We start from the raw sequence: 26622 nt of genomic DNA, 5'->3' as shown, positions 1-26622 counted from the left end.
ACTGTGGGTCAATGACTGGTTTGTAAGATCCCTAAACCCTAAAGGCCAATTTGTGGTTCATTTTGGGGTTGTATTTACAGACACTGATATCTACTGAGTCTGATTCTGTGGCTGCACATGAGATGTCTTTCACAGTTACCTCATCACTACTGCAGAGGAGCTGAGGTCAGAGGCAGAGCTGCTTTGTGCTATCTGATCAGATTAAGGCGTGAGACAGCCCAAGGCGCGAGGTCAGCGACAAGTTATATTACAGCAGTTAATTAAAGGCAAAGCAGGAGGAGATTTAATTAGCGCTTTATTTCATCTGGAGCAGGCACCTTTTGCGAAGATATGCCGTTTATTCCTTTTTTTACTCTTTTGTATAATCTGTAATGACCCTGAGTTACTGCAGGTACAAAAGAAGGTACGGGAATATTTTCATCTATTTTGGCATGATCGGATAAATCAGCCTTTTTCTCACACACAGACAATTCATGATATATTCTGAAAAGACACATGTATGCGGTGGGTGTTGGCCGGGTTTTGTTTATGGCTCTGCTGTTGGTCCTGATCTCTTCCCTGAGGAGGATACTGGACACTGGCTGCTAATAAACATGTGCCCCTATATAATGTAGATGCAATGGGTAGCGCATTGACATAAATGTGTGTTTATGTGTTATTTTTAAAACAAAATGTAAGGAAAGTGCAATATGCAAATGTTTTACTGTCCCAAATATTTCAAGCCAAAACATCTTATATTTTATGCAGTAGGTAACTTGAGAAATAAAATGAAGCTGTATATTAATCATCATTCACTTTTACCTGTTTAACAGAGCTGTTCACCTGTACCTTTCCACGTTCTGCTCCTAATGCTGTTGTCCATGTAGCTTGTGTGTCTATGCAGTGTGTGTGTGTGTGTGTGTGTGTGTGTATGTGTGTACGGTGGATAATGAAGAGGCATTGTGTCTCCTTATAATGACATCATGGCTCTGACAGAAGCTGGAGAAGATGCCCGGGGTCTCAGAGCGGAACTCTTCAGCTTGGCGAAAGTGTGTATGTGTGAGTGTGTGTCCGTCCCGGGGCTACAGGAGTCCTCCTGGGCTTTGTGAGCGAAAGTCAAACCGTCAAAGACAAAAACAAAACCTGACCAACAGCAATATGAAGCAGAGGGCAGGCCATTTGGCTGCTGCCCGCTCGCTGGTGCCTCAGCGTGATAGCGATGGGCGCGAGGGGCTGAGGGGAGGCGCATTTGAAGAGAGGGAGAGAGGTGGGAAAAGACTACAGAGAAAGGAGGGAGGGAGGTACAGGAAGTTGTAGAAAGGGTTCAGGGGTCAATTCGGCCTGCAGGCCAGGGTGACGCTTTCAGGGTTCTGGCCTGTATTGCATCATGGGAGTCCTTGGTGTGTCCTCTTTATCTTGCCTCTGACCAGACAGATCCTTCCCGGTGGCTTTGTGCACACACAAAGACAGACAAAGACACACACACACACACATGAATCTATATATATGTTTTATATATATATAATATATATATATTATATATTATATATTTATATATATATAAAACGCATGCACCATGATTCTTTGTGTGGTGCCAAATAGACAGTGGTGGAAGAAGTTCTTAGATACTTTTCTGAAGTAAGTGTTGGTACAACCATTTCAAAATACTCCATTACAAGACCTTCATTTAAAAAAAAAGCAAAAAGTATGACAATAAAAACTTGTTCTTTAGATTAATACCTAGGAAAAGTATATATTGAATGACTGGATCATTAATACTGATGTATCAATGCATTAGTGGCATTTTACTATCCTTACTGGTTAAAGTGGCGCTAGCTTTAAAGGAATAGTTCGACCTTTTGGGACATATATCTGTGGTGGAGAGTGATATGAGAAACTCCCAGAAAATTTAAATACCCCAGTAAAGTACAAGTATTACAAAACTGCAGTACTTGAAAAAGTGCAAATCAGTCAGTTTTGAGAGTTTGAGATTGTGCTGAACCACAGTCTACAAGAATGTACATTTAAGGCTAGTTTGAGTCCCTATCTGAGGAATTTGAACCATAAGTGGAAGAACTTCAACGGCAGAGTAAAATATGCTGAGAGGGATTCTGAGTCTATTGCGAACACATTGAAGGCACATCTCACATCTCCTCTGAGTAAGATTGACAGGTTTCTTCTCTGAGCTGAAGTGAACCTCTCGCCCTGAGTGTGTGTGTAATGAGAGACAGGTCTTGTGACAAGCACTAATCAGCCCAGACTCTTGACCCTGCGGCAGTGAGGCTGACACACACTGCGACACATCTAACAACTCCCGCGACCTGTGGGTGTGTAGATGGGCATGTGTCATATCAGGTAATAGAGGAATGAGCTCATGTTCAATTTAATAAAGAAATGTTCAAAATGTGACAATATTCATGAAATGGTTACTAAATCCATTTTTTTTGTGCTTAATCTATCCCAGAAAATATGTATAAAGACGCCAGTTCATCTTTATATTTTGTTTGTAAAAAAAAACAGTCTAGTTATTTTTTGGCTCAGTTATCACAAAGATGTAATATTTGTGGAGTCAACTGTTTTCTGCATTGCATTGTTTCATCATGAAAACATCACATGTACCTGGATGTAACCTGCTGCTTTATGGAAAACAAAAGATATCATTTTTAAATCTTCAAGACATGTTCAAGGCTTGAGACTGGTACTACCATCACTGCAACCAAAAATGTCCCATGTGTATCAATGTGAGCTTAGGATGTCTGTGTGTGTGTGTGTGTGTGTGTGTGTGTGTGTGTGTGTGTGTGTGTGTGTGTGTGTGAGTGCCTTTGTGCTGGCTCATATTACCGTCACAGTGACACTTAGCAGGAGTGACAGTGGCTTTCTAGGAGTATCATCGGCCCTGCTGATAAGAGGGGCTGTAGCCTCAGAACACACGTGCACACACACACACACACATGTAATCGCTGAATCAATAAAGGAAGCATCACTAGATGTTGTCATCCAGGTATGTTTATTGTTATCAAGAGTGCACTGACACACCAGTACGACATACAGCACAGACGGAGAAAAAAAAGATTTGAAGTGTGATGAAAGGATTAACGTGTGTATGCAGTACAGCCGCGACAGTGGAGTGATTAACTGTGTATAGTTAGACAGGTGTATCATGAGGCATTTCGTATATGCTCCAATAAATCTCAAATGTCTCCTCTGATTATACAGGAAGTGATATATTGCATGTAATGTAACCATGGCAATGTTTACCTTATAATGAAGTCATTGTAGATATTACAAAATCAGCATTGAGATCTGTGTCGCAAGTTAGCAAATGTGTGTTGCTCAGAAATAAAACACACAATCAAATAAAAAAGGATTTGATTGATGAGGCAGTAAGTGATTGAGACGTTGGACATGATCAAGGCTTTGAGACCTGGGTGTATCTTTCACTCGGCAAAACATCCTTTAAAAAAGGTGCATTTACAAGACGCACATCATTTATTGTTTGATACAATTTTCATAGTATTACATACATTACATCAATCATATTCTTCCATGCAGAAAATGTAGTGAACAGATTCATAAAACAACTACAAACTGTAAAAAGGGCTGGTTTGAAATATGTGGTTAGTCTCATTCTTTATTTTTTTGCTCTCCTGTCTGCTAAACGGACACTTTTTCCAGATATAAGCTATTAAATAAGTCAATCTTCTAAACTAAACTAAACACTTCACTAAACAACAAAACCATCTCCTACCTAAAAATAGCCATCAATTGAGCTCAACTAAATGGGCTCGGCGAGGAATAATTAATATGTTAAAGGCGGCAACAAACTGAGTGTATTGCACTTGTGTTTTTAGGAAAGCTGACTTAAGGTACAATAAACGAGATTGGGACCTCTTTTATTGCCTCTCGACGGCTCTCACAAGGCGAGACGGCCGAGCCGGCTAGCAGCTAACAGTGCTAGCAGCTAACAGCGCAAACAACGGCTAAAGTGCTGACAGAGCCGGCATTGTTTACCTGAGGGTGGAACCAAAGGGTGGGTGCTAGGCTTCCGCGATGATGCAATTGGTCGGGACAATCGTTACGTAACAACCGTATAAGCGCAGTGCACAGTGGCGGCCATGAACCACCCAGTGGGGCCCGCTCACATGCACGTGCAGCTGGCCCGGCTGGGTCAACAAAGAGCGGAGTAACTCTAAATTGTAACACTCACACACAGAGAGAGAAAGACTCCATTCTCTGATCAGGCTCCACTCTATCTTTACATAAATAATAATAATAATAATAATTTGTCGCTCTGAAGAACTCATTTAGCAGCTTTAAGTCTGCCTCAATTTAAATGGGTAACCTACACAACCTAATAAATGCAGTGTAAACAAAATTGTCACCTTTCACTCGTGTCCATTTGGCTTACCGCTACTGTGTGATTGTAAAAGTAACAATGTCGTATGGGATCATCACTCTGTACCAGCACTTATTGTATAAATTACTGCACGCATGTTGTTAAGTGTTCCCTGCACCACAAAGGTTACACAGTAAACCCTCTATGAGATAAAGAAATGAGCAATTTACGAGGAAAGTAATACTGCTTCTTGGCAAATTCCGTATAAAAAAAGAAATATGTGGGGACTGAATGGCCATACATAAAATGGGAGACGCGTGCAGAAATGCATATTTTGTATTTACTGTCTATTTGTGTTTCCAGTCTGAAAGGAACGCATTCAGGACAGCCGGTCTCCCAGCATGCAGCTCTGGTTTCCGCAGTCCCACAATGCACAGCGTCTATTTGGGCCAGTCCACTCTGGCAAAGAAAGGGTGGGATTTGATATCATCCACGCCTCCCACACCTGCCCCTAGTCTCTCCACTGGGTTGTACTGGAGCAACTGCAGACATAACAGAGACAATAAGAGGCATTTATAATTCAGTACAAGTAATAATAAGTGATGCCAGAGTTTCCGCATGTCCACTGACCATATTAATATACATTTAAAGATAACCAGTGTTGAGGATTTGCAATTAGCTTAAAGATATCAAATGTAATCCAGTTCTTCTTCTACTGTACATATTTCTAACAGAGCAGTATTGCTGCTGCAGGACATCTTGTGCAAAACAACCTGGGTATTTGAAGTATCCAACATCCAACATACAGGTTTTTTATATCTAAGTTTAAATTTTATTGTGTTCACCAGCCACTTTTGGAACATTATGTAAAAATGCAACAGATTATTACTATAAAATGACTCCCTCACCCACTCAGAAAAGGCTGCAAATCATGTGTCATTAGTTATGTTCATGTTTGTTCAAACTGCACTTTCAAGTGCAAATGACTTTTGTAAAGAATATATGATAAATACTGAATCATCAAACTTCTTTATCGCTAGGGGAAATGTATTGAGTGAGCCACTCTGTTAAATACTGTGCATGCCATTAACATAGTTATGTTAAACAATAAAGGAAGTTGCCAGTAGCAACACCAGACTCACCTGCTCCAGTAGAGATCTGGCCTCTTTTGAAACAGACTCGGGGATGTTGAGAGCGGTGTGGCGACCGATTCCTGCTGGATGGCACCGCAGCAAGGACTGTGCAGCGGGAAGGAGGGATGGAAAGAATAGATAATGATCAGTCAAAACAAAGAAAACCTGACCGACAGAGCGAAAGGGACATACACGCTGACACCCGCGGAGCCTCGGTCAATGTGAGAGCTCCAGTGCTGGACAAATAGGAGAGCAAAGAGCCAGAGCAACTGAAACAACACTGATCACACCAACTACAACAAGGCCGCGATTCAACTCCTGTTGCTCTTTCTTAGAACTGATGCGTGTGTCAGACAGAGTCACAGAAAGAATGAAATGGACAGAAAATGCCTGTTTTTGGTTGGTTTGTTCATCAATTATACAGCGCTGTTTTACTGGAAGAACCAGCAGTCAAGCAGGCAGCAGTAAATATAAAGCATTTTTCATTTGATTTTAGAGTAAAATATGACCAGGTCAAACCATCAATTACAAGGAATTGTTGCACTCTGAAAAAGAAGAAATAATCTCAGTAGAGAGAGAAAGAGAGCACAAGACCTGCAAATGCTTTTCCAACCATAGAATGCGGCCCATTGTTAAAAATAATTGACAATAATGACCATAATCACTATATGTTGCTACAGGACATCTTTCAGCGTATCTCAACCTCCAAATTCGGGGTTTGAACGTTAATGTTTTTATTTATTTTTCACTGATTGGGCAAGTGTATCGGAAAATCTACAGTACATTTTACTTGGCCTATTTATCGGATGATAACAAAGAGTAAAGTTAATTGTCTTGTTCCATCTGCCTTGCTCTCAAACATGGAGGAAACTGCGCACTACATAAAGTAAAAAAAAAGGCATTATTTAGGAATTACAGCCATTTTAACCAAGACCCCCACATTTTCAGAGGTTCAGAAGTAATTGGACAACATACTGAATCTATTGGTAATTTGTAATAGTTGGAAGAAACTCCTTTACAGTCAATCGCCTGAAGTCTTCCACCCATCGTCATCAGCAACTGCTGAGTTTCCTCCCTTGAGATGATTTTCCTTTACTGCAGCCTCCATCAGTTGCTGCTTGTTTGAGAGTCTTTCTGCCTTCACTTTTATCTGAAGTAAATGAAAAGCATGCTCTTCAGTTGACTGACTTGGCCATTGAAGATTATTCCCTTTCTTTGCCTTGAGAAGCTCTTTTTCACAGTGTTTTGGGTCATTATCCTTCTGCACTGAGATGCTCAGGTTTATTCAGCCATATTTTTCTGGCAAAGTCTAATTTGGCCTTCCTGTTCTTCAGTGTTCCCAGTGGTGTGCACCTTGTTCATGAAGGCATCTCTTGATTGTAGACTTTGACAATGACACGCCTTCCTCCTCCAGAGTACTCTTTACCTCAGTATTCATGTTGTAAAGGGTCTTTCTTCACCAAGGAAATAATCTACTCTCCAAGTCTTCCATGATCTTTCAGGCCTGGTGTTGGTGAGCTTGCCAGTACATTCCTTATTTTTAGGAATGTCCCAAACTGTTGATTTGGTCAATCCTAATGTTTCTGCTATCTGCCTGATAGGCTTGTGCAGTTTGTCAGCCTTTCAATGGCCTCCTTCACTTGCATTGACACCTCTTTGGTCCTCATGCTGAGAGTTCCCTGGACCAGCTACCAAATGCAAATTCAACATTTTGAATCATCTCCAGACATTTTTATTTGTCTAATTTGTCATGAAATAACGAGGGAACCGGCCACACCTGGCCATCAAACATTTGTAAGACAATTGTCCAATTACTTTTGAGCCTCTGAAAATGTGGGGTAATGGTTGTAATTCCTAAACGGTTCTGTTTCAATTCCATTGAATTAAAGCTGAAAAAGTCTACACTATAACCACATATTGACATTTCAAATCCATGTAAAGAGGAAAATCTGAAAAAATTGTGTTACAGTCCAAATACTTATGGCCTTGACTGTAGTTGGAGATGTGCACACATCATCTTTCAACGCCACCCAACTTAGCGCCTGTTTTCAGGGTAATTGAAATGCTCGCTAGCGCTTTAGATCAAAAGCTCTGTCTTTACTCACTGCCACGAGTGCCAGATCAGGACTGCGCATGTGCAACTTTCAACAGAGATGAGAAGGAAACAGGATCGATCACTCCTGAGCTACTTCCATCATCTGTTACGGAACAAAAAAACAAAGATGTGTTTATCTATTTCTTACCACTAGCCCGATCGATCAAGTGTGTTGCTAGATTTACTCGCCCCAGACTTGGCATTTTACTTGCTCCAGGCAAGCAGGCAGTCCTTATTGTTGAGCCTTGAAATTGAAAATGCTAGAACAGAACGTGTGCAGCAAGAGGGAGCCCATGAACTGTTTGTGTTGGGGGACCCCGTGTGCTCTTTCCATCAGTTAGGTCGGTTGCCTCTCTCTCTCCTGGTACGTACTGCGGGAGTTCTGGCTGTGTTCCTAGGCACAGTCAAGACTGCTCTAGGCAAGATCTTATCCTGCAAGGATCAAGAGACACTGTGTGCCTCTGTGTGTGTATCCTTGCCAGGGCTGTACCCAGACATAATCATCAAAGGAGACATCTGTGTGACGGAGTTGTTTTTTTTTTCCAGGTAAATGGGTGTGTATTGTTCACAGAGAAACACTAACCTAACTAACACCCCTATGTTTGGGGCCATTGATGGAAACCACTGATAGCTGATATGAAAATGTGCACGCTGGGAATCAGTTAGAGTTTATTCAAATTTAATAGAAAATACAAAATTGAAGGGACGCTGTGCACCTGCACAGGGTGTCTGTGCACAGGGTGTCTGTGCAGGTGCACAGACACCCTGTGCAGGTGCAACTGTATGTGCATGTGTCCTTCAACAGAGCAGCAAGGTATAATTAGCATGTGCTTGTGAATATGTATCATTTGTCTTCCAAACAAAAAGGCTCCGAGATGCTCCCCTTCCTCCCAACCCTTTAAAGATTGTCCCTCGGACAGCCCGGATCCCGGACTGGCCGAGTAGCAGCACCTTGAGAGCTGCCCTGGTCTTCACCTTCCACACCGACCTCGGATCGGCGCGCTCCAAGCCCAGCACTGCTCCAGGAGCCAGCCACGAGGCCGGTGAGAGCTGACCCCCCTACCCCAGCAGATGGAGCTCAGGCTGGGGGAGAAAGTCACACCGACACCCCTGGCACTCCCCGAGAATCAGAGTAAGAGACGGCAGCCAAGACACACCTCACACACATAATCACACACAATCACACACACACACACACACACAACACAACACAACACACTCTACAAACATACAGACACGCACGCAGAATCATACACAACTTGGCACAACCATAAAGAGTGTAAGAGAGCAGCTACAGACATCCCACAACACCGTAGCAACAAATAAGAACATTTGTTGTACTTTTTGACTCACCATGCCCGTCAGCAACTCGTACAGTACGGCGCCCAAACTCCACCAATCGCATGCTGCCGTCTCCTCGCTGATTCCTCCCACCTCTGAAACGAGAGGAAAAAGGAGGGAACACGCTGAATTAAATCAATAAATCAACAAGCAGAGAATAACTTGTGTTTTGGGGGAAGAATAGTCATAGTGGTAATAGATGTAAAGCCAAAAAAACAACAATATTTATAATTAAAATAATGTACTCTTCTTAAGCTTAGGTTTACCTTTAGTAATTACATTAAAAAAAAACTCAACATTAAACACCGTTTCCGACTGACATCTTGGATTACTTAATATTTCATTGAATTGATACAATCAATTCAAAATGAGCACAAAAACATGAACACAGTCTCTCACACAAACACGCACACACACACAAACAAGTGTGTCTCATAAAAGGGTGATTTGCATAATAAAAAAGCAGTTAAATTGAGGAAACCGTCTGCTGCAACTTCACACCATCTGCATGACCTGACCTCACACACACACACACACACACACAGCACACACACACACACACACACACACACACACACACACACACACACACACACACACACACACACACACCACACACACACACACACACCACACACACACACACACACACACACACACACACACACACACACACACACACACCGCAAGAAATGTAAAGCAGGAACAACTGAGAAGTAGTATAACATTATTGTTTAGTTTTCTTTTCGTCCCAAACCATTTTCAGCTCCCGAAAATAACATTTATTTTAATTCAATTGTTGGGGTTTTTAAAATGTCAAGAAATAGTGGCGCATAGCAATTTACTCAAGCTCAAAGTAATTGAATCAAAAGTCTTGTCCGTTTAACAGTCCAAACTTGTTCAGTTTAGGTTAAGAAAAGTAAAATGAAGCAAATCTTATATGTGAGAAATAACTTAAATAATTAATCCATTATCCAAATCATTGCAGCCGTACCCACAGATCCTGATGACAGTCCACCATTAAGGTGTTTGTCTCAACAACCACAACAGATTAAAGGCTCTCAATAATCAAAGACATCATTTACCATCTCTACATACATGTAAAGACTACAAAACCCTCTCAAGATAAACATTTCATGGGACATCTGTCCACCGTCTTGCTCATGGCCACATTTAATGAGATTCTGATCCAGTCAGTCAGGCTACCAGTTTTTAGGAAGGCTGTTGGGACACGACAATCTGTGTTTAAGTAAGACACAGAAACCAAGAGGGATACACATTTCAAGTCAAAAGTGTATGCGTGAGAGAGTGATTGAGTGGTGTGTGTGTGTGTGTGTGTGTGTGTGTGTGTGTGTGTGTTAGCTCCACTGGGTACCAGATGGCCTCTTGTGCCATTCAGCTTCTCTCTGCTCCGCTCTCTCCAGAGGGCTGGGACCCAGGGTCACGGCTGCGTGTGCCCAGAGACCAGGCTCCTCAGCTGGGTTAGCAGAGGAGACAAAGACCCCTCATCTCCCGGAGGCTGCCAGGAACTCCAGGGGCCTGTGCGGCTCTCTTGCAGTAAAGGTTAGAGAGGGCTATGATACAACTTGCACGTTTCGTTTACACACACACACACACACACATACAGCCAACTGAGCAACCAGTCTTCAGGGCTCCCCAGGACTACTGTTTTGACAGCCAAGGAGAGAAGATCGTCATTGAACGGACTAGTGATACCTGCGTAGTTATGAGCTGGGGGGGGGGGAGATGCTGGACACACGCACACACACACACACACACACACAAGCACACGTCTCAGAGCAAGGTCGATGTCATCACAATGGATTAATGTCTAAGGAGCTGCAGGGAGAGTACAGTGGAGCTGGCTACACTTACCGCTCTGTCAGAGCGAGGCAGGGAGAAAGGGAGATCGGGAGAACGAGGATGGGAGGGGAGAATTAACTGCATCCACGGGCCATGGGTCATTCAAACCCCACTGTTACACTGCCCTGTGCGACGCATACGTTTGACCATATCTCCACAAAGCTTTCTTAAACAGCACATGAAAAAAAAAAGAAAAAAAAAGAAGGTTTTATAAGAAAACGAAAGGATACCGAGGAGTTTGAATACAAACAATAGGGTGTTAACCTCGTGGCCTCTTCTTCTTCCCTTTCCCCTTAACAATGTAGTTCCCTCCTGCTTTGAATCTTAATCACTCCATCTCCTCTCTTCTCCTCTTAGTCTGACTTCCCTAAAAACTTAACAGTCAGCCATTGTTGAAAGGGGAAGTAAAGTGTTCGCAGGTAGGAAGTAAGGAGGCATCGGTGTATGATGTTCCAAGACTAAGTCTGTCTCATATGAGCCGGGGAGGCTCTGTTAAAATGGTGCCCAATTGTTGCTAAAATCAAATAAGTTTTATATTTTAAAAAAAACTAAAAAACAATCCTGTGAATATCTGATAATATTCAAATAATAAACCCAAAGTACGTTCAGGGTAACATTTCTTAATACAAAGAGATAAAAGGGGAACTAAACATTATCTTCCAGTCGATCACAGTGGCTGAGCAGGTAAAAGAAAACAAACAAACAAACGCTGAAAACACGCAGCCAGCATGACGACGGAGTCATCATTAACTGGCTTGTGACCTCAGAGGGGAAGAATATTTAATTTCCCTTTTCTTAGACATTGCAGAGAACTGGCTTTCCGAGCAGAACAATAAACAATTTCTATTTCTGCTCAAACTCAGGTTGTGTCTCACTGTCACTCAACGGCTTCTTTTTTCTTATTAGAGAACCAAACATTAGCCATCTGATGTTCATCAACAATTATGATGTGCTGAGAAAATAAATAAGCAGAAGTGCAGAATAAATACATTCACAGATGTCACTGTATTTTCCGAGTCCACTCCCGTGTTTTTTGGGCGTGAATGTGTGCGTTGTAAAAACATGTTTCCCTCCGTCTTACACACACACACACACACACACACACGCACACAAACACGGTCACAGCAGGCCCCCTGCTAGCTTTCTGGCAAACAGTCATAAATCTGTCATCAGGAATGAAGCCATCGTCAGAGCTGACCCCGTCTGGATAAACAGCAATACATAACAAGGGCAGGGGAGACACACACTCACTAACCTCTGCGTTAGAGTGTGAGTGTGAGTGTGTGTGTGTGTGTGTGTGTGTTAACAAGCACATACATCAACAGACACATGCATGTACCAATCGTAGAGGTTAACAGGAAAGACATTTTAAAAAAAGTCAATAAGACGGTAGCCATTACTTATTAATACGTACTATACTTAGTCAAATGTTATACTATAATTTACAACAAGAAAGAAAGGTGGATTCAAATGAGAAAGATAAAGAAGTTGCCAGTGTTTCTGTAGTAGATTCGATGCATGTTGAAGCGATAATATGGCTCAGCAGCAGCTTAACACACCCCCTGTTGACTGAAACATATTACGTCCATCGATCCATGTGGGATCAGTCGGTTACCAACATCTTTCACAGCTGGGCTGAGGTCGCTACAATTCCAGTTCATTTCACTTCGGCGCTGGGAATCTTTTTTTTTAAATTATTATTATTTGAGTGAGTGAGGCACCCAAATGTGACAGCACAATGATGCCTCCTTCAGCTCTTCTTGTCCCAACTTTGGGTACACTTGTATTCATCTATATTGCTAAAAAGTCCAGTTGATTAACTTTTGGACATATTCAAGTTAATTAATCGGATTGTCAAGAAAAGAAACCAAAAGTTGCCTCCAGCCTCTCAAGTTGGAACATTTGTTTCATTAGCCCAATTTCTTTGGTCATTTTTTAAATGAATACTTTCCAGTTTTTTACTGCTGGTCATAGAATATATGACATTTGACAGCCCTTTAAAAAAGTAATAAATAAAATATTTGATGGTGAAGATGGTTGCAGCCCTGAACCTTTACTTGATTGATCCTTGGCTTAACAGTGCTGTTATAAATGATATGTGAGTCAAGTGTACAATTTTGTCAAAATCTATAATTGTACATTCAATTTAAATAATAATTTCTTGAGATTGTTTAGACCTACCTTTCACTCTCTTAGACAAGTATAAAGACTGGTCACTGCTTAAATTAACTAGAAAATGACTGCATCAATTACACATGACTTCAGAGTCAAACATGTCTTGAATTGGCCATTTGGTTTTCAGCCACATTATACATAAAGCTTCTTGTGCGGAGCTTTACTCCTGTGTGTCTTTAGGTCATCTACTGCTGGCCACTGAACATATGCCTCGATGTGCTTCTATTTCCATTAGTGCACTTTTAAACAGGCCGTTTCTAAGGGAATATAAATAAACACTTTGGATATTAGATAAAGCATTTGTTGCTTTCAGATTCATCCCAACAGTGGCATACTGAATGTTCTAGTCACAAGGAGGATTTAAATCTGAAGTGACCTTCCTGGCTTGAGAGAGAGGATGAATATGAGAGAATAGCTTAATATAAGTGCGTGGGTAAGTAAATGGCTGCAAGGGTCATTGCGTATGCCTCTGAATGCATCCAGAGTTTTTCAGCAAACAGTTACCCATCCTGCATATTTAAGAAAGATGCAATCAAACACAGACATAATTTGTCATAAAGTGTGAAGCCTGATGCTTGAAACAGTAACAAATTGGAAAAAGTATCCGCCCATAGATGTCAAACGGATGTGCACACATGCACTCTTACACACACAAACACCCCCCCACACACACACAGAAGTGTTAAGTAGGGACATGGTGCTGTAGTCTAGCAGCGGTTTGTTTTAGGCAGCTTGTAAACAGCATGCCAGAGCTGCCACAAGCCTGCTGAGGGCAACACATGGAGTTACTGCACTGCTGGCTCATTGTTGCACAACAGCACACTCTACAGGACAATGAGAGAGCTACAACAAGAGCCAGCTTCTCCAAACGGAGTACATCAAAAACTCATATTTCTAATTTAGCCTCCAGATACAAACTAATATGTGTTAATTCAAATGTAAAAGAAGACTGCAGTCATGATTACTGCATGTATCTTGAAGATGCGGTTTCTTTAAATGGCAAAAAAAGGCTATGTCTATTTCAAAGTGGAGAAGAATCAGTGTTCGTGTGTTTCTACTGTCAAAAGTGGCGTGTGTGTGTGTGTGTGTCTGTGTGTGTGTGTGTGTGTGTATGTGTGTGAGAGAGTGTGTGTGTACACGTGGATTGTTTATTCATGTCTGGCTATGAATGAGGGTTTTGTGACCATGGGATAGTGGCCTACTTATGGCCCTGCATGCCTGCATAGAATTAACCCCACATAAAGCTCACGCAAACACACAAAATGACGCTCCCAATTAAAAAGTTTAGAGCAGTACCAGAGAGATAAAGTGTACAAGTATGTCTCACCTGGTGCACAGTACATATTGGCAATGGCCTCTTTGTCGCAGGACTCCTCCACATCATTCCAGCTGCAAAAGTAGGTGAGCTGAACATGACCTAAGGAGACAGAAAGAGAGGGAAAGTCTAAGTTAGAAACATTCATCTAATGCTCTGGCTCGAGTGTCACTCAAACTGTTTACTCACCTTCAAGGCACTTCCTTCCACCGTTCCTTTCTGCCTCTCTACATCCCTCAGCAAGCTTTTCAAGCACACAGCCCCAGCGATTACTCCTGTTTAGCGGCTACCCGTTAACGCTATCATTAGAACTAATGGTGTCATTAGGTAGCCGTGGCCATTAGCCTGGGCTAGCCAGACTGATGCACCACACTACGCCGTTGATGGGCCCTTTAGAACAATAATTACCACCAGGGAGACGAAAACAGCCACTCAGCTAATTAGACGCTTGTTGATAACGAGGTGGAGAGAGATGATTGTAGGACGACAAAAGAAGAAGTTGAGGGGGAATCTGTGACCTCCTGGTAAAAAACAAAAACACTTTTGCTTCTGGAAAAGCATTCCTTTTAGTCAATACATTACATCATGGTTGACTGACAGAGTAAAGCAGCTTCGGAGAGATGTGGTTTTATGCTCGCTGTCAAAGAAATATCTGCGGATGTCACCAAAATGTTCACGAGGTCTTTATTGAACGATGGATGTTTGAAATATCTGTCGTGAAACTCTAAATAGGCCACCTAATAGTAAAAGGTATTGCTCCTGCTGCCGCATCTGTTCGGAGCATAGGTTCACCTTATTTCACGTTTCTTGGAAGTTCGCATTTAAATCAATATTCACAAGTCAACCACAATATTTTGCTTTAAAAGTTATCCAGATAGCTTGTTATCGCTACGCAAGAGGGACAAGTACCATGTGTTAGTTTTTAACGGCAAGCAGATGTTTGATGAGACTCACAGATGTATCTTGCACTAAGCTAATCAACATCTTTTTCTAAACGTTCTGCAACTAAACTGTACTGCAATGCTTCCCTAATATTATAGCTCGTAAGCAGTAGTGGCATTATTGTTTAGTGCAGCTAATACTATAAAAATGCATTCTAATTTTTCTATTTTTAGAACTTTTCTCTCCCTATTCTTTAAGACATACGCTGTTGTACAACAGAGAGCTATGAGATAGGGGACAAGAGTGTGGGATCTCCCTGAAAGACTTCATAATAAGCTGCAGTAATAACGGATGTCTAACCTTGGTGGTCGAGCAGGATGTTGTTGGGGTTAAGGTCTCGACAGAAGATGCCCTCTTGGTGCAGAGAGTCTAGGGCTGTCACCATCGCTACGGCACAGCATCGTACAAACTCCTCCGGGATACGAACTTGGGATGCGGCCAACGACAGCTCGTCCAGCTCTGCAAACAGCTGCGATACTTCTTTATCAAATTCGCAGCCACCTGTATTACTAATAACTTTTGAAGATTCACCATTGAGACCAAATAAACTCTCAACCACTGTGCACGCCTCAGTCCCATTTGTGGCTGGGATGGAGTCTGTGCTTTTACCACTGCGGTCAGGAACCAAGTCTGTATTTACTCTTGTACCGGCCTCTAGTTTCCCATTAAGCAAGTCAGTAACTGAAAGGTCAAGGTGATTATTTTGGCATGAAGGGTGAACAAACATTTTGTCAGAGGCGTCTGACCCAAACGCCAAACTGCAGTCATCCCACAGTGAGTTGAAGGGAGAGGAAGATGCAACACTAGTGTCACAAGTTGCAGAGCCTGTACATAGAGATGAAAGCTCCTGCTTCAGTGGCTGCTCCTCCCCTTCCTCAGGCTGGCTGTGAAGCTGTAAAACATCAGGCTGGATGAACTTCTTAGGCGAGGCTGTGGCCTCGAGGCCGAGACACACACCCAAGGTGTCGAGTTCCTCCTTTAAAGAGTCTACAGTCCCACCCATTACAGGCAGGTTGACCAAAAGGTCTGGTGGGTGACCCTCATCCTCCACGACTGCTTCTTTAAATGAGATGACTGGCACCGACTCATTGGAGCCTTTAACGCTGCAGTCCAACCCCCAACGCTCTGAGCTGTGGCCCTTGACCTCCTGAGCCAGCTCTGGAAGGTCCTCAGTGACATCCGAGCCCAGGTCAGATGCAGAAAAGAGGGAGACCGGCTTATGAGAAGGGCGCTGCTCTCCTGAGTCAAGACAGGTCACCTCGCTTGCACTGTCTTTGCTGTCAATACGGAAAAACTCCATTGGCGTGTGCTTGGAGTGATCCAAAGACAGAGGCCCAGCAGGGGACAGCATAGGACTGAACACGTCACTGTGGTCCTGTCCCTCGCCACGGTATTGCTCATTGTCAAGGGTGTGGCTACTTTTGTCGGACAACTCTGTGAAAAAGCCAAGTTCCTGAGAGCTGATGGGTGAAGAGAGGCTGTCGTTGCTCAGCAGCGACCGGCTACGCGAGGAAGTGGTGGTCGTCGCGACGGGCACTTCCAGTGACAGCATTTCCTGTTCGCTCTTCTCTTCCGCCTCTTCTTCTAGTGCATCTGGTTCGACTTTGTCTTGCTCGTACTCATTGCAAAGTGTCAAATAACTGTTGGTGCACTCTTCCTCAGAGGCGGCTCCAGAGTCTGACTGGGCCCCAATTTGTTCGATAAGCCTGGGAGGGAGAACACTTTTCCTAGGAGAGGCGATCTGCTTCTCCCCTTTGTTCTGGAGCTCTGATACAGAGGTAGAACAAGAAACGGGCCCAGAACCAGAACTGGCTGAATCTACATCGAGCTGTGGTACAGCATGTTGGGGAGAGTGTACAGCCGCAGTGTGGCTCTTCTGGATGTAAGGAATGTCAAAGCTCTCCTCTGGACTGGAATTACGCAGGTACTTTCCAATGTGAGACCACAGCTTCCCCCCTAGGGATGAAGGAAACAAGGCATTAAAGACAAATACAAAAAGAAGGGTGTATCTAATACAGTAGGCAGCAGAGGTATTAAGAGGACAAATGAAGAATAAGAGAGACGGCTGGACAAATGCAGCACACTTCCGCTTCGGCAACTTCTCCAGGAATGGTTTTCGGAAGTCAGCAACCACCGGTGTATCAATAGGAGGAACCCTGGTCTAAATGTAGTTCCTAGGCCAAACAGGCTGAAACAGGGCCAAATGAACTGTATATGAGACCCGTGTCTAGATGCCCTATTTGGCCATTTGGTAATTGAGCCGATGAAACCACATGATTTCAGGGGCATGCGTCTCACTTTTCAGTACATGAAAACATTGCATCTAAAAAAAGAAAAGAAAAAGAAAAAAAAAAAAAAATATATATATATATATATATATATATAAAAAAAAGAAGTCTACCTAATATCTAATATAATGAAATGCACAGTCCATGCTCTGGATGTGCAAAAAGGTATGTGCAAAGGAGACTTTCAGTTCCTGACTTTGGCCTCGGAGTCCTTAGCTACTGGGAAAATTAGGTAAGAATGCTTGTTCCATTTAGGAATGAGTAACCAAAGCAAACAAGAATAGTGATTGATTGATTTATCCCAATTTCGCTAAATGGGGTTGGGGTTGGGGTTGTGGTGTGTGTGTGTGTGTGTGTGTGTGCGTGTTTTAGGTTCCCAGTGTTGTGTTAACGTTTTGACTTCTCTCTGTCTTACACACACATGCAGACATACAGACCCACACACACACACACAGCTGTAGTGTGAGCAATTGGAAGCCAGCATCTGTTGTGTGTGATGAGAATGAATAGGGAGTTCACAGTGATGATAATGATAGTAGGGCAACTCGATGGCTTAGAAAGTAAAACCATCCACATGTTGTTTTGTCCAATGTCACTCAGGTCACTGCCTCCCTCCGTCTATCTATTGTCATTTAACCTATCAGCTGCTAACAGCATACTAAAGCATAAGAAGCAATCCTGGATTTAGTTAATCGCAGCGCTGAACTATAACTGTGGTGAAACAATGCCTTTTCTGGCATTTGATTGGCTTTATTAGATTATGTTCATATTATATTAAATACTGTCCACTAATATTAGCGCAGGGTGGTTATAGAGTGCACCAGATTGAATAGGTTACGGAGCATTACAAAATATGGCTGCATTTCATCATACGCTCTCACCCACACACACACGAGCTACACACACACACACACGCGCATCGTAGAGCGAGTTGGTTGTAAGGAGGCCCAGGTGTTGGCATAGCTAATGAAGCATGACGCCACCTGGTATTCAGAATAATGACCTGTGACACACACCCATCTCTATCAAACATCTGTCTGGAACAAGGGCAGAGAGAGGGGTGGGAGAAGAGAAGGGGAGGGATCAGGTGAAGCAGGGGAAAAGACACCAGACAAAAGAGGGAGGATGAAGTTGGTGCGCATTAGATGACACACACATGTTTTACCTTCAGCATACTGCAGTAAAAGGAAAACTGTGTCTTCAGAGACGACGAACTTCTTTAGCTGCACCATGTGGGGCACAGAATGAGGCATGATTGTCCGCTTAGTCCGCCCACAGTCACTGCTCTTTCTCAAACCCTGCAATAAGAATTGAGTGAGTACTGTACTTTCTACATGAAAGGACACAAGGAGAAAAGAAACATTAACTCAATATGGAGGACATGAGTGGGAGGTGGTAAAGGAAGGTGAGAGTTTTAGCTTGTGTAAAGACTAAGGCGTAAAAAAAAAAGAAATGAGGAACGGAGTGTGGCAAAGGAGAAACCTCCTATTAGCAAGGTTCCAGCTTTGCCCCACAGCAACACAAAGTCACTGGATTCATCAAGCCACATACAGCCCCGTGACTTAAAAAGGGCCACACAAATCTATCAGCGATAGTAGTAAAGTTCACATTGGCACTGTGTGTGTGTGTGTGTGTGTGTGTGTGTGTGTATTCATCTGTGCCCGCACTGTGCGTTGGCATCTGGCACACGTCTCACACCTGAGAGCGGAGGAGCTGACAGGGACAGGCCCATTAGAATCAATTATACCAGTCACACACATACACACACACACACACACAAAGTCAGTACGACAAGGATGCGGGGTACACGTACACACACTTTCAACTTACTTTCAGGATGAACGTCTCTTGTGTTCTCTTGTCCATGACCAAAAGAACCTGTGATGGAAGAGTGCCATTAATTGCCAGATATGAACATACATACATACACAGTCTAAGATGATATAGTGGTTGTGTCCTCCAGAGCAGTGTTATTCTACACCCAGATCAGGGCACACAGCAGGGTCACTGCAAGACAAATGAAGGTCCTTAAAAAAAACTCAAAAAGTTGACATTAACATGTCAGATCCTGCTGTGTCGACCAAACCAAGTCCCAGTCACGTGACGATGACTAAAAGGAATCTATAAAAGTCGGTAGCATAATAGCAAAAGAAAAAAGGAAAACAAATGCCAGATTAGCTGCAATAACGCCAGTATTTTCTAATACCTGAATCAATTAGTTAATTAATCTATTAGCTGATCAACAGAAAAGTAAATGAAAACAACTTAACGACATTAAGTATTTTATTACTCTAGACTCCATTATCTCTAATAGAGTTTTAATGCCTTTTCCCTTTAGAAAAATATCTATTGTAGATTTTGGGTCGCTGGTTGAACAAAAAAAACTTTTATTTTTTTACAATTTTAGGTTATTTCATAGTTAAAAATAACTGAAAAGAAAAAAAGACAAAATACTTGTTAGATGCAGCTCTAAATACGCCAAATACATATGAGCAACCTGCAAAATGGCTGGTTATTCACATTTAGGCTCATATATCAAGTGCACACATTTCTTTCCTTTTTGCTTATTTTCTTTAAATACATGCAACTGCAGATCCATGCAAAGCTCCATGGCAGACACAATAACTTCTAACAGAGCCATCTCTGGATCCCTACCTCCTTCCCTCTTTCTCTTCCAAACCCTTATTTCCTCCCCCCTTCTCCCTGACATCTTCATTGCTCTTCCGCCCCCTCGGCATCTCAGGGGAGAGCTAAAGCATATGTGTGTGACCCGGTGTGTGTTTGTACGCTGTGCGTGCGTATGTTTTGTGGGTGCGCTCTCTTCATGTGACCCTGGCTGGGACCAAACAGGTGCAGGCTAAATGGATATGAATGGAGCTGTGAGTAAACAGAGTGGCAGTGCTAGCCAGGGCACTAATATAATTAAGACACAAACATCAGGGAGGGGGGAGGTGGAGAGGAGGGGCAGTAGGGTGAGGAGCTCTCTCCATCTGTCCCCTCTGTCCCCATTAAAAGTGAAAGAAGGTAGGAGGAGGAGGAGGAAAAAGAGGAGAGGAAAGCTGGGTAATTTCTGTATAGCGCAATTTCCACTTATGGCATGTTTTTTTTTGCTGTGTGCTGATTTGTCTCTGACATACTGTGGATTTTGCATGCACCTCTATAGAGTAACACATGTTAGTATTGTATCAACATTTTCCTTGGGGTTTTGTGTGTGCGGAGGACGAGCATCATTGATTCAATGTAGTGTGCAGCGCTCCGAGCTGCTTGCCAAGTCATTTCATGGCTGAGTGGTGAAGTTGCTTCGCCGGCAGCTGGTTGAGAGGACCAGCAACCTAAACTGACCTTGTGGTAGTCATAACTGACGCTGAACATACACACACTCAGCCCTTACCATAGCATTCACTAAATCCATTACGCTTTATTGCTTCAGATAAAAAAAAAAAAAAGAATTTCAAAAAAGGAAAGGACACAAGGAGGAGACATTTGACACATCTACATTTATCTGGGCAGGAAGTTCATTACAAAATAATTGTTTGCCAGATAAGTATTTTTTTTTTAGGATGTTATTATTGTCAACAAAATAATTTTCCTCTTTCATATGTACTATTATATTCAAGGAGAAAGGTCTGACATAAAATCAAACAACGTGTTTATTTTTTATAACTGATCTTGATTGATCAAAGTGTGAACTACTCCCTCTTAGTAAAAAAAATATTGCTTGCGGTTATAAATGAAAACCACTTTTAAGTAAACTTACAAAATGTGGCTACGAGTTACAAGACTTGTCAAAAGTGAACTCACCTTATCTATGACCCCCAACACCCGGTATGCTCTCAGCTCCTCAGATGGACTCTGCTGGCCTCCTCTGCTGGAGGAAGGGCAACAATGTGCCCCCAAAGCCTTGGACAAAGACAAGAAAATAAATTCATAGTGGATTAACGGTGTGCAATTGTATCATTAAAACATGGTTACATTTATGAGGTATTACAGCTTCTTGCAACACGTGACCTAAGTAATACGTGGAAAAACTGTCTGTGTCAGTGTCTGATCATCAGATACAGGTTGTGTACAGTGGGTTGAAATTATTATTTATTACCATCAATTCTGACAGTCTCTGTGCATTATGAAGATTGGTTTAAAACATAAACTGTACAGCCGGCTTTATAACAGATTATATACGGCCTCAAGTGGTTTAAGGACCCTGGCGGATGCACGCATATAAAAGGGTAATTTGCATAATCTAACATTGACAGCATACAGGCCAGTGGCATTTCCCTCCCACTCACCACTGTCTGTGTCGACCCTTGACCCATGTTGCTTCTCAGATGCTGACTGGATATCTGTTCTGCACGCATCAGATACTCTGCAGTCTTCTTCTTCACTGCCTCTCGCCGCGTGGGACTGGGCTCACCTGAAAAGGGTCAAGCATTTTTCTTTAGGGAGCACTTTTTATCGTGCGGCGGGGTTAAAAGTTCCTGTACAAGCATTTTATTTACCGACAAAAGAGCACGTTATTACTGTGACAAGGTAATCCACGATTACCACTTGTGTGAAGTAATGAGCTTCGATAGCTACACCAACAGGATATTCTAAAGCAGACCAGAACACAAGCCTGTACCAGTTCGCACAGTGCATCTGACAAGAACCGAGCATCCATCTAATCACTCAATTTACTCCCGCTGCCACCTGCCTGCCAGCGCAAGCAATGATGGCTACAAGACCACTCTTTGCTAGCTTGCTGGTTGCCACATCCAGGTTCAATATTTGAATCATGACCTAAATACTGTAAATATTGAAAACATGTGGGCCACGGAAGGTTTATAATGGATTTGCTAGTTGAGTACTAATTAGTCTGTGAAAAAGTTGTATAATGTCCTCTGAAACCCTGGAGGGAGCTTCATCATGTGTGAATCTGGATGTGGGATTGGAGACTGAATATTTATTTACAGAAAGCCAGCATTGGAATTTTGGGGTATGAAGTTTAAAAGATGTGAGTGTTCACCAGGCAGGGAGGGGTCAAATGTAAAGACGCTACTGTCTAAAATGATGGGACACGTACACTATTTTACTAGTCAGAATATTTTACTCTGTTGCATCTATATGAACCGTTCTCTTTTAATCTGTACCCTCTATAGAAAACAACTCTAAAATTGCTCTACCATACTTAGTACAGCGAGTGTTGTCAGGTAATAATTCAAGGCTCTGGCCGAGAGTGAATTTGTCACATGATACAGAAGTTGTGTCACTGCAGCCTAAGTAGTTACCCGGCTCTCGCCCAGACTAACCTTGCACTCCCTGCAGCAGCAGGTCCACCCCGCTGCGATAGCAGGAGAAAGCTGCCTGAAAGTCCCGCTCTTTTTCCTTCTGTACAGCCAAACAGATGAGCTCACTAGTTCTATCTAGGTAATCGGACTTCCCGTCCTTAGGGTTGCCACCACTGGCTTTCTTCAGACTGCCAGAGAAGAGCGCCGTTCGGCCTGGCCAGCTGACCTCTGGGTTAAGGGCTGAGGAAGCAGGGACTGGGGCAGGAGATGGGGTGCGGCGAAAGCGAGGGCTGCAGCTGCTGCTAATGTTGGTGGCTCCCCCCTGTGGCTGGTTTGGGGAGGTGCAGCCTGAGGCCATGCCATCATCCAGCTCAGCCAAAGAGTCTGTATCCACAGCCAGGGAGGTCAGGTCGCTGTCACTGGACGGGCCTGTGGAGGAAAGCAATGTTTGGGTCAAAACAGACACGTACTTACATACACACTCCTTAATGAGTCTATTTATGAGCTACCATGTATGCATGTTATTTTGATACATAAACAAACACACTTTACCTCCATACTCAGACGTTATAGTCAAATCATCCGCACCACTGATGTCTCTTTGAACTGGATAAAAAAACAAACATGTCCACACATCTCTGAGCAAGTGTGACCTCATTGTAGAATCAAGTAAATTAAGAGAAAGATCGATTTGAGGAAGGGTTATTGTGCTTAATCTTACCATCAGAGCTGCAGTCTGATAAACTGTCTGCCAAGAAGTCTGAAAAGGACTCAGCTGGCCCGATAAGCTCGGAGCCGTCGTGGACCTCACCTCCCTAGAAAAGAATTAAAAACATTGCAGTTCAAAGTAGTATGGGATTTTAACGTCCGTTTCCTCACGAGTGAGTGTTTTGGTACCTTGAAGAAATCTTGGATGTGCTGGCTGCTATAGAGAGCAGGGATATTAGCAGAGAACTGCAGCAGATCCTCGGAGCACTGTCTTCTTTCCTCAACTACCGAGTCATCAAAACGGCCTGCACACGCATACATGGGTAAAAAGATACACACGCACACATTAGAGGGATACTGCCTTCAAGCATGATTAAGTCAAGTAAGAGTAATGCTTAATGACTGAGTAATAACTCTGAGCTGCCTCAAGGGGGCAGAATCATCACTACTCCTTCAGTGATCCAAAGATCCAAGATTTAGTCTCTCTTACTACAGCAGTCTGCCACAGTTTTGTCACTAACACAGAGACAAGCATTTGGTCTCTTTGCATTTATCTGAACAAATGTGTGACACAGGAATCAAGGGCAATAGCTTCTTACCGAAGACTTTGGCCTTGGCAAACGGAGGAAACAGCTCCGACTGGCTACATACATTCTTATGCAACTGCCAGAGGTTCTGATGAAGCTTCCTGAAATCACTGTATCTCTTCCATACCGTTATCTACAGAAAGAACAAGAGGAGAGATGGATGAAGATAGGCAGGAGGAGGAGTTGAGGAATTAATAATAATAATAATAATAATATGTGAAGCTTCACCAAATTAATGAAATCAATTGTGATGCTTGAAGAAGTAACCAGACTGTGTAATTGTCTGTAAAAGTAATTTCATTAGCACTTTATTTAAAATATCATTGTAAGTGTCAACAGCAACTCTCCATAGCCGAAAGCTAAAACGAATTTTAAAAAAACAGCTATTGTTCCTCTGCTAAGTTCAGTAAAATTGCTCATCCCATAACCATCTTGTGCAATAAAACGTCAAACACAAGTCACAACATTCACACACAAACATTGATAAAGTAGTATCTTACTCTGCGGCATGAAGCAAAACATAATGGCCTAATGTTGAGCTGCGACTCCGGTTTGCTAAAATCCAGGTCAGCCTACAGAGCACCATCCGAAGCAGGAGTACTGCCCCAATAATGGCTGGATGTGTTTCCAGGCTAAAAGCTTTCACTCCGTCTCTCAGACACACATGCAGTAATTGACAGCATGCCTGCTGCATTAGCACTGGTTCCAGGCTAGACTGCATTCCTCAGTGTGTAACAAACGCAACAGAGTTTTTTACAGAATGTTTGTTGATACATTTTGAGAAAGGGAAATAGTTGAATGTTCTGTAAAACCTTTTAAAAAGACAGAACAGTTATTGGGCTGACTGTCAATATTTTAATAATTAAACTGTGGACAATAAAAGTCTGAGTGTCAGTAAATTGACATAAAGTAAGCTTGAAATGTAAAAATAAATATAAGGGGGAAAAATGTCCTGATGTCAACCTTATAATTTGCTATTTGCTTGTTTTGACAACTGACATTTCTGGGCAGAAAAATTAAGCTTTGCTTTACAATATCTGTGTGTGGATAAGGAACATAAAGCCATACACAACACACACTTGGTATTTGAAGGTCTCAACCAACTTAGTCTGAGATAACAGATAGCTCACACTTCACAGAAGCCGTGCTTATCCTCCAACCCTGCAGGGGAAATTCCCTCTGAAATATTTCATTAGATCCTGTCTTTCAAGAAAGTCAAATCTCTGCTAATGCTTTGCCCACTCACCAAGTTACAACATACAAATAATGACTGCATGTCTTACCTCTTGGACATCCTCTGGGTTCTTCCTGGAGATGATCTATGTGGAGAACGGGGGAAGAGAACTCAAGGCTTTAGAACCTCCAAGTGTAAGACACCAGCGCTGGTTCAAGACTTCATTGTGAGGCTGGCACAAGTATGAGCAGGGACACAGCTCTGAGTGTGACAATGCATGCTTTATATAGCGAATGAGTGTAGGAATGCGACATCGCCAACAACCATAACAAATAAGCATGATGGCATGCAGAGACAAACAAACCCAGCGAGTCCTTATTTTGAGTTATTGACCTGGGAGTGTGACCACGCATCTGTAAGACTACTGGTTACTTGAGGTTTGGCATAAGTGTGGCTGAATAATAGGATAAGTCACATGACTTACTATACCAGTTCTTGATCTGTGAGTTGCTGTATATCATCAATGGGGACCCATTGTCTAAAAATGAAAGCCTGATTGTCCAAAACTGAAAGTAAATTGAAAACTGAAAGCAATGTATTTATTTTGTATCCAGAGTTTCTCCTACCTTGAAATAGCTTCATAGTAGAGTAACACTTTACTCTATCAGATAGATACAAGGAGTTGCTTGTTAAGCAATGAATACGGAGGTTATGAAGGCTTTGAAGTTTCTCCATCTAGCTAGGTCTGGCTTGATCACCAGAATTACTTCTTTCAAGGCATTTATCTGAGACATTTGCCTCCAGATATAATGGCAACATGAACCTGCTAGTTATTGTTTGAGTCTGCTTAAAGATGCTTTACATTATGCTTTACATTATCTCCTTAAGGCCGTCTGTGGGAGGACTAACTAAGCTAGCTAGCTAAAACCAGGTCAACACAGCGTTTAGGTTTAGGTTAAATCTTGTCTTGCTCATATAGCAGCTAGATAATCCACTGGGGGGTCGAATACATACACATTTTAACAAAATAAAAAAGCCTGAATGTTCCCTCTAAGTCAACAATAACACGTAAACAACAGCAGTTACACGTAGCAGCCCACCGTAAGAGGTTAAAGTCACGTTACTTGTGTTTGCATCGTATTAGCTTGGTTAGCACAGCTAGCCAGATAGCTAGCTCTGGAGTGCTCGTCCTCCTTCTACTTACCCTCGCGGTGACTTTGTACACGGTGTAGCCTCTCAGGTGCTTTTTAGGATCTGTGACAGTATAAAAGCGAGCCAGTTCTCCTCTGTCCCGCTGCGATATCATTCTGAGAGTGACAACATTGCCAAAGCTACCACTCGGCTAGCCTTACACATTCATTCCTTGACAGCAGTGTTAGGAAAGGCAAACACGTCACAGCGCCTCCCGGTGGACTGTCTGTG

The 26622-nt window shown here is 42.6% G+C and overlaps 1 protein-coding gene across 1 annotated transcript; it reads right to left on the bottom strand.

Annotated features, from left to right (window-relative positions):
* Positions 1 to 3449: 3449 nt before the first annotated feature.
* Positions 3450 to 26594, bottom strand: rps6kc1 (ribosomal protein S6 kinase polypeptide 1). Its single transcript, XM_034527170.1, has 16 exons — positions 26405 to 26594; positions 25310 to 25345; positions 24039 to 24159; positions 23629 to 23744; positions 23453 to 23546; positions 23284 to 23337; positions 22753 to 23160; positions 21754 to 21878; positions 21269 to 21367; positions 19298 to 19345; positions 18633 to 18765; positions 15480 to 17135; positions 14250 to 14339; positions 8897 to 8979; positions 5458 to 5553; positions 3450 to 4857 (listed from the first exon to the last, which is right to left on the bottom strand). The coding sequence occupies exons 1-16, from the start codon at positions 26504 to 26506 to the stop codon at positions 4756 to 4758; spliced, it is 3363 nt and encodes a 1120-aa protein (XP_034383061.1). The 5' UTR covers positions 26507 to 26594; the 3' UTR covers positions 3450 to 4755.
* Positions 26595 to 26622: the final 28 nt, after the last annotated feature.

This window comes from Cyclopterus lumpus, chromosome 24, assembly GCF_009769545.1.
Source record: "Cyclopterus lumpus isolate fCycLum1 chromosome 24, fCycLum1.pri, whole genome shotgun sequence".
Classification (NCBI taxonomy): domain Eukaryota; kingdom Metazoa; phylum Chordata; class Actinopteri; order Perciformes; family Cyclopteridae; genus Cyclopterus; species Cyclopterus lumpus.
This window is presented reverse-complemented; position numbering and strand designations above follow the sequence as displayed.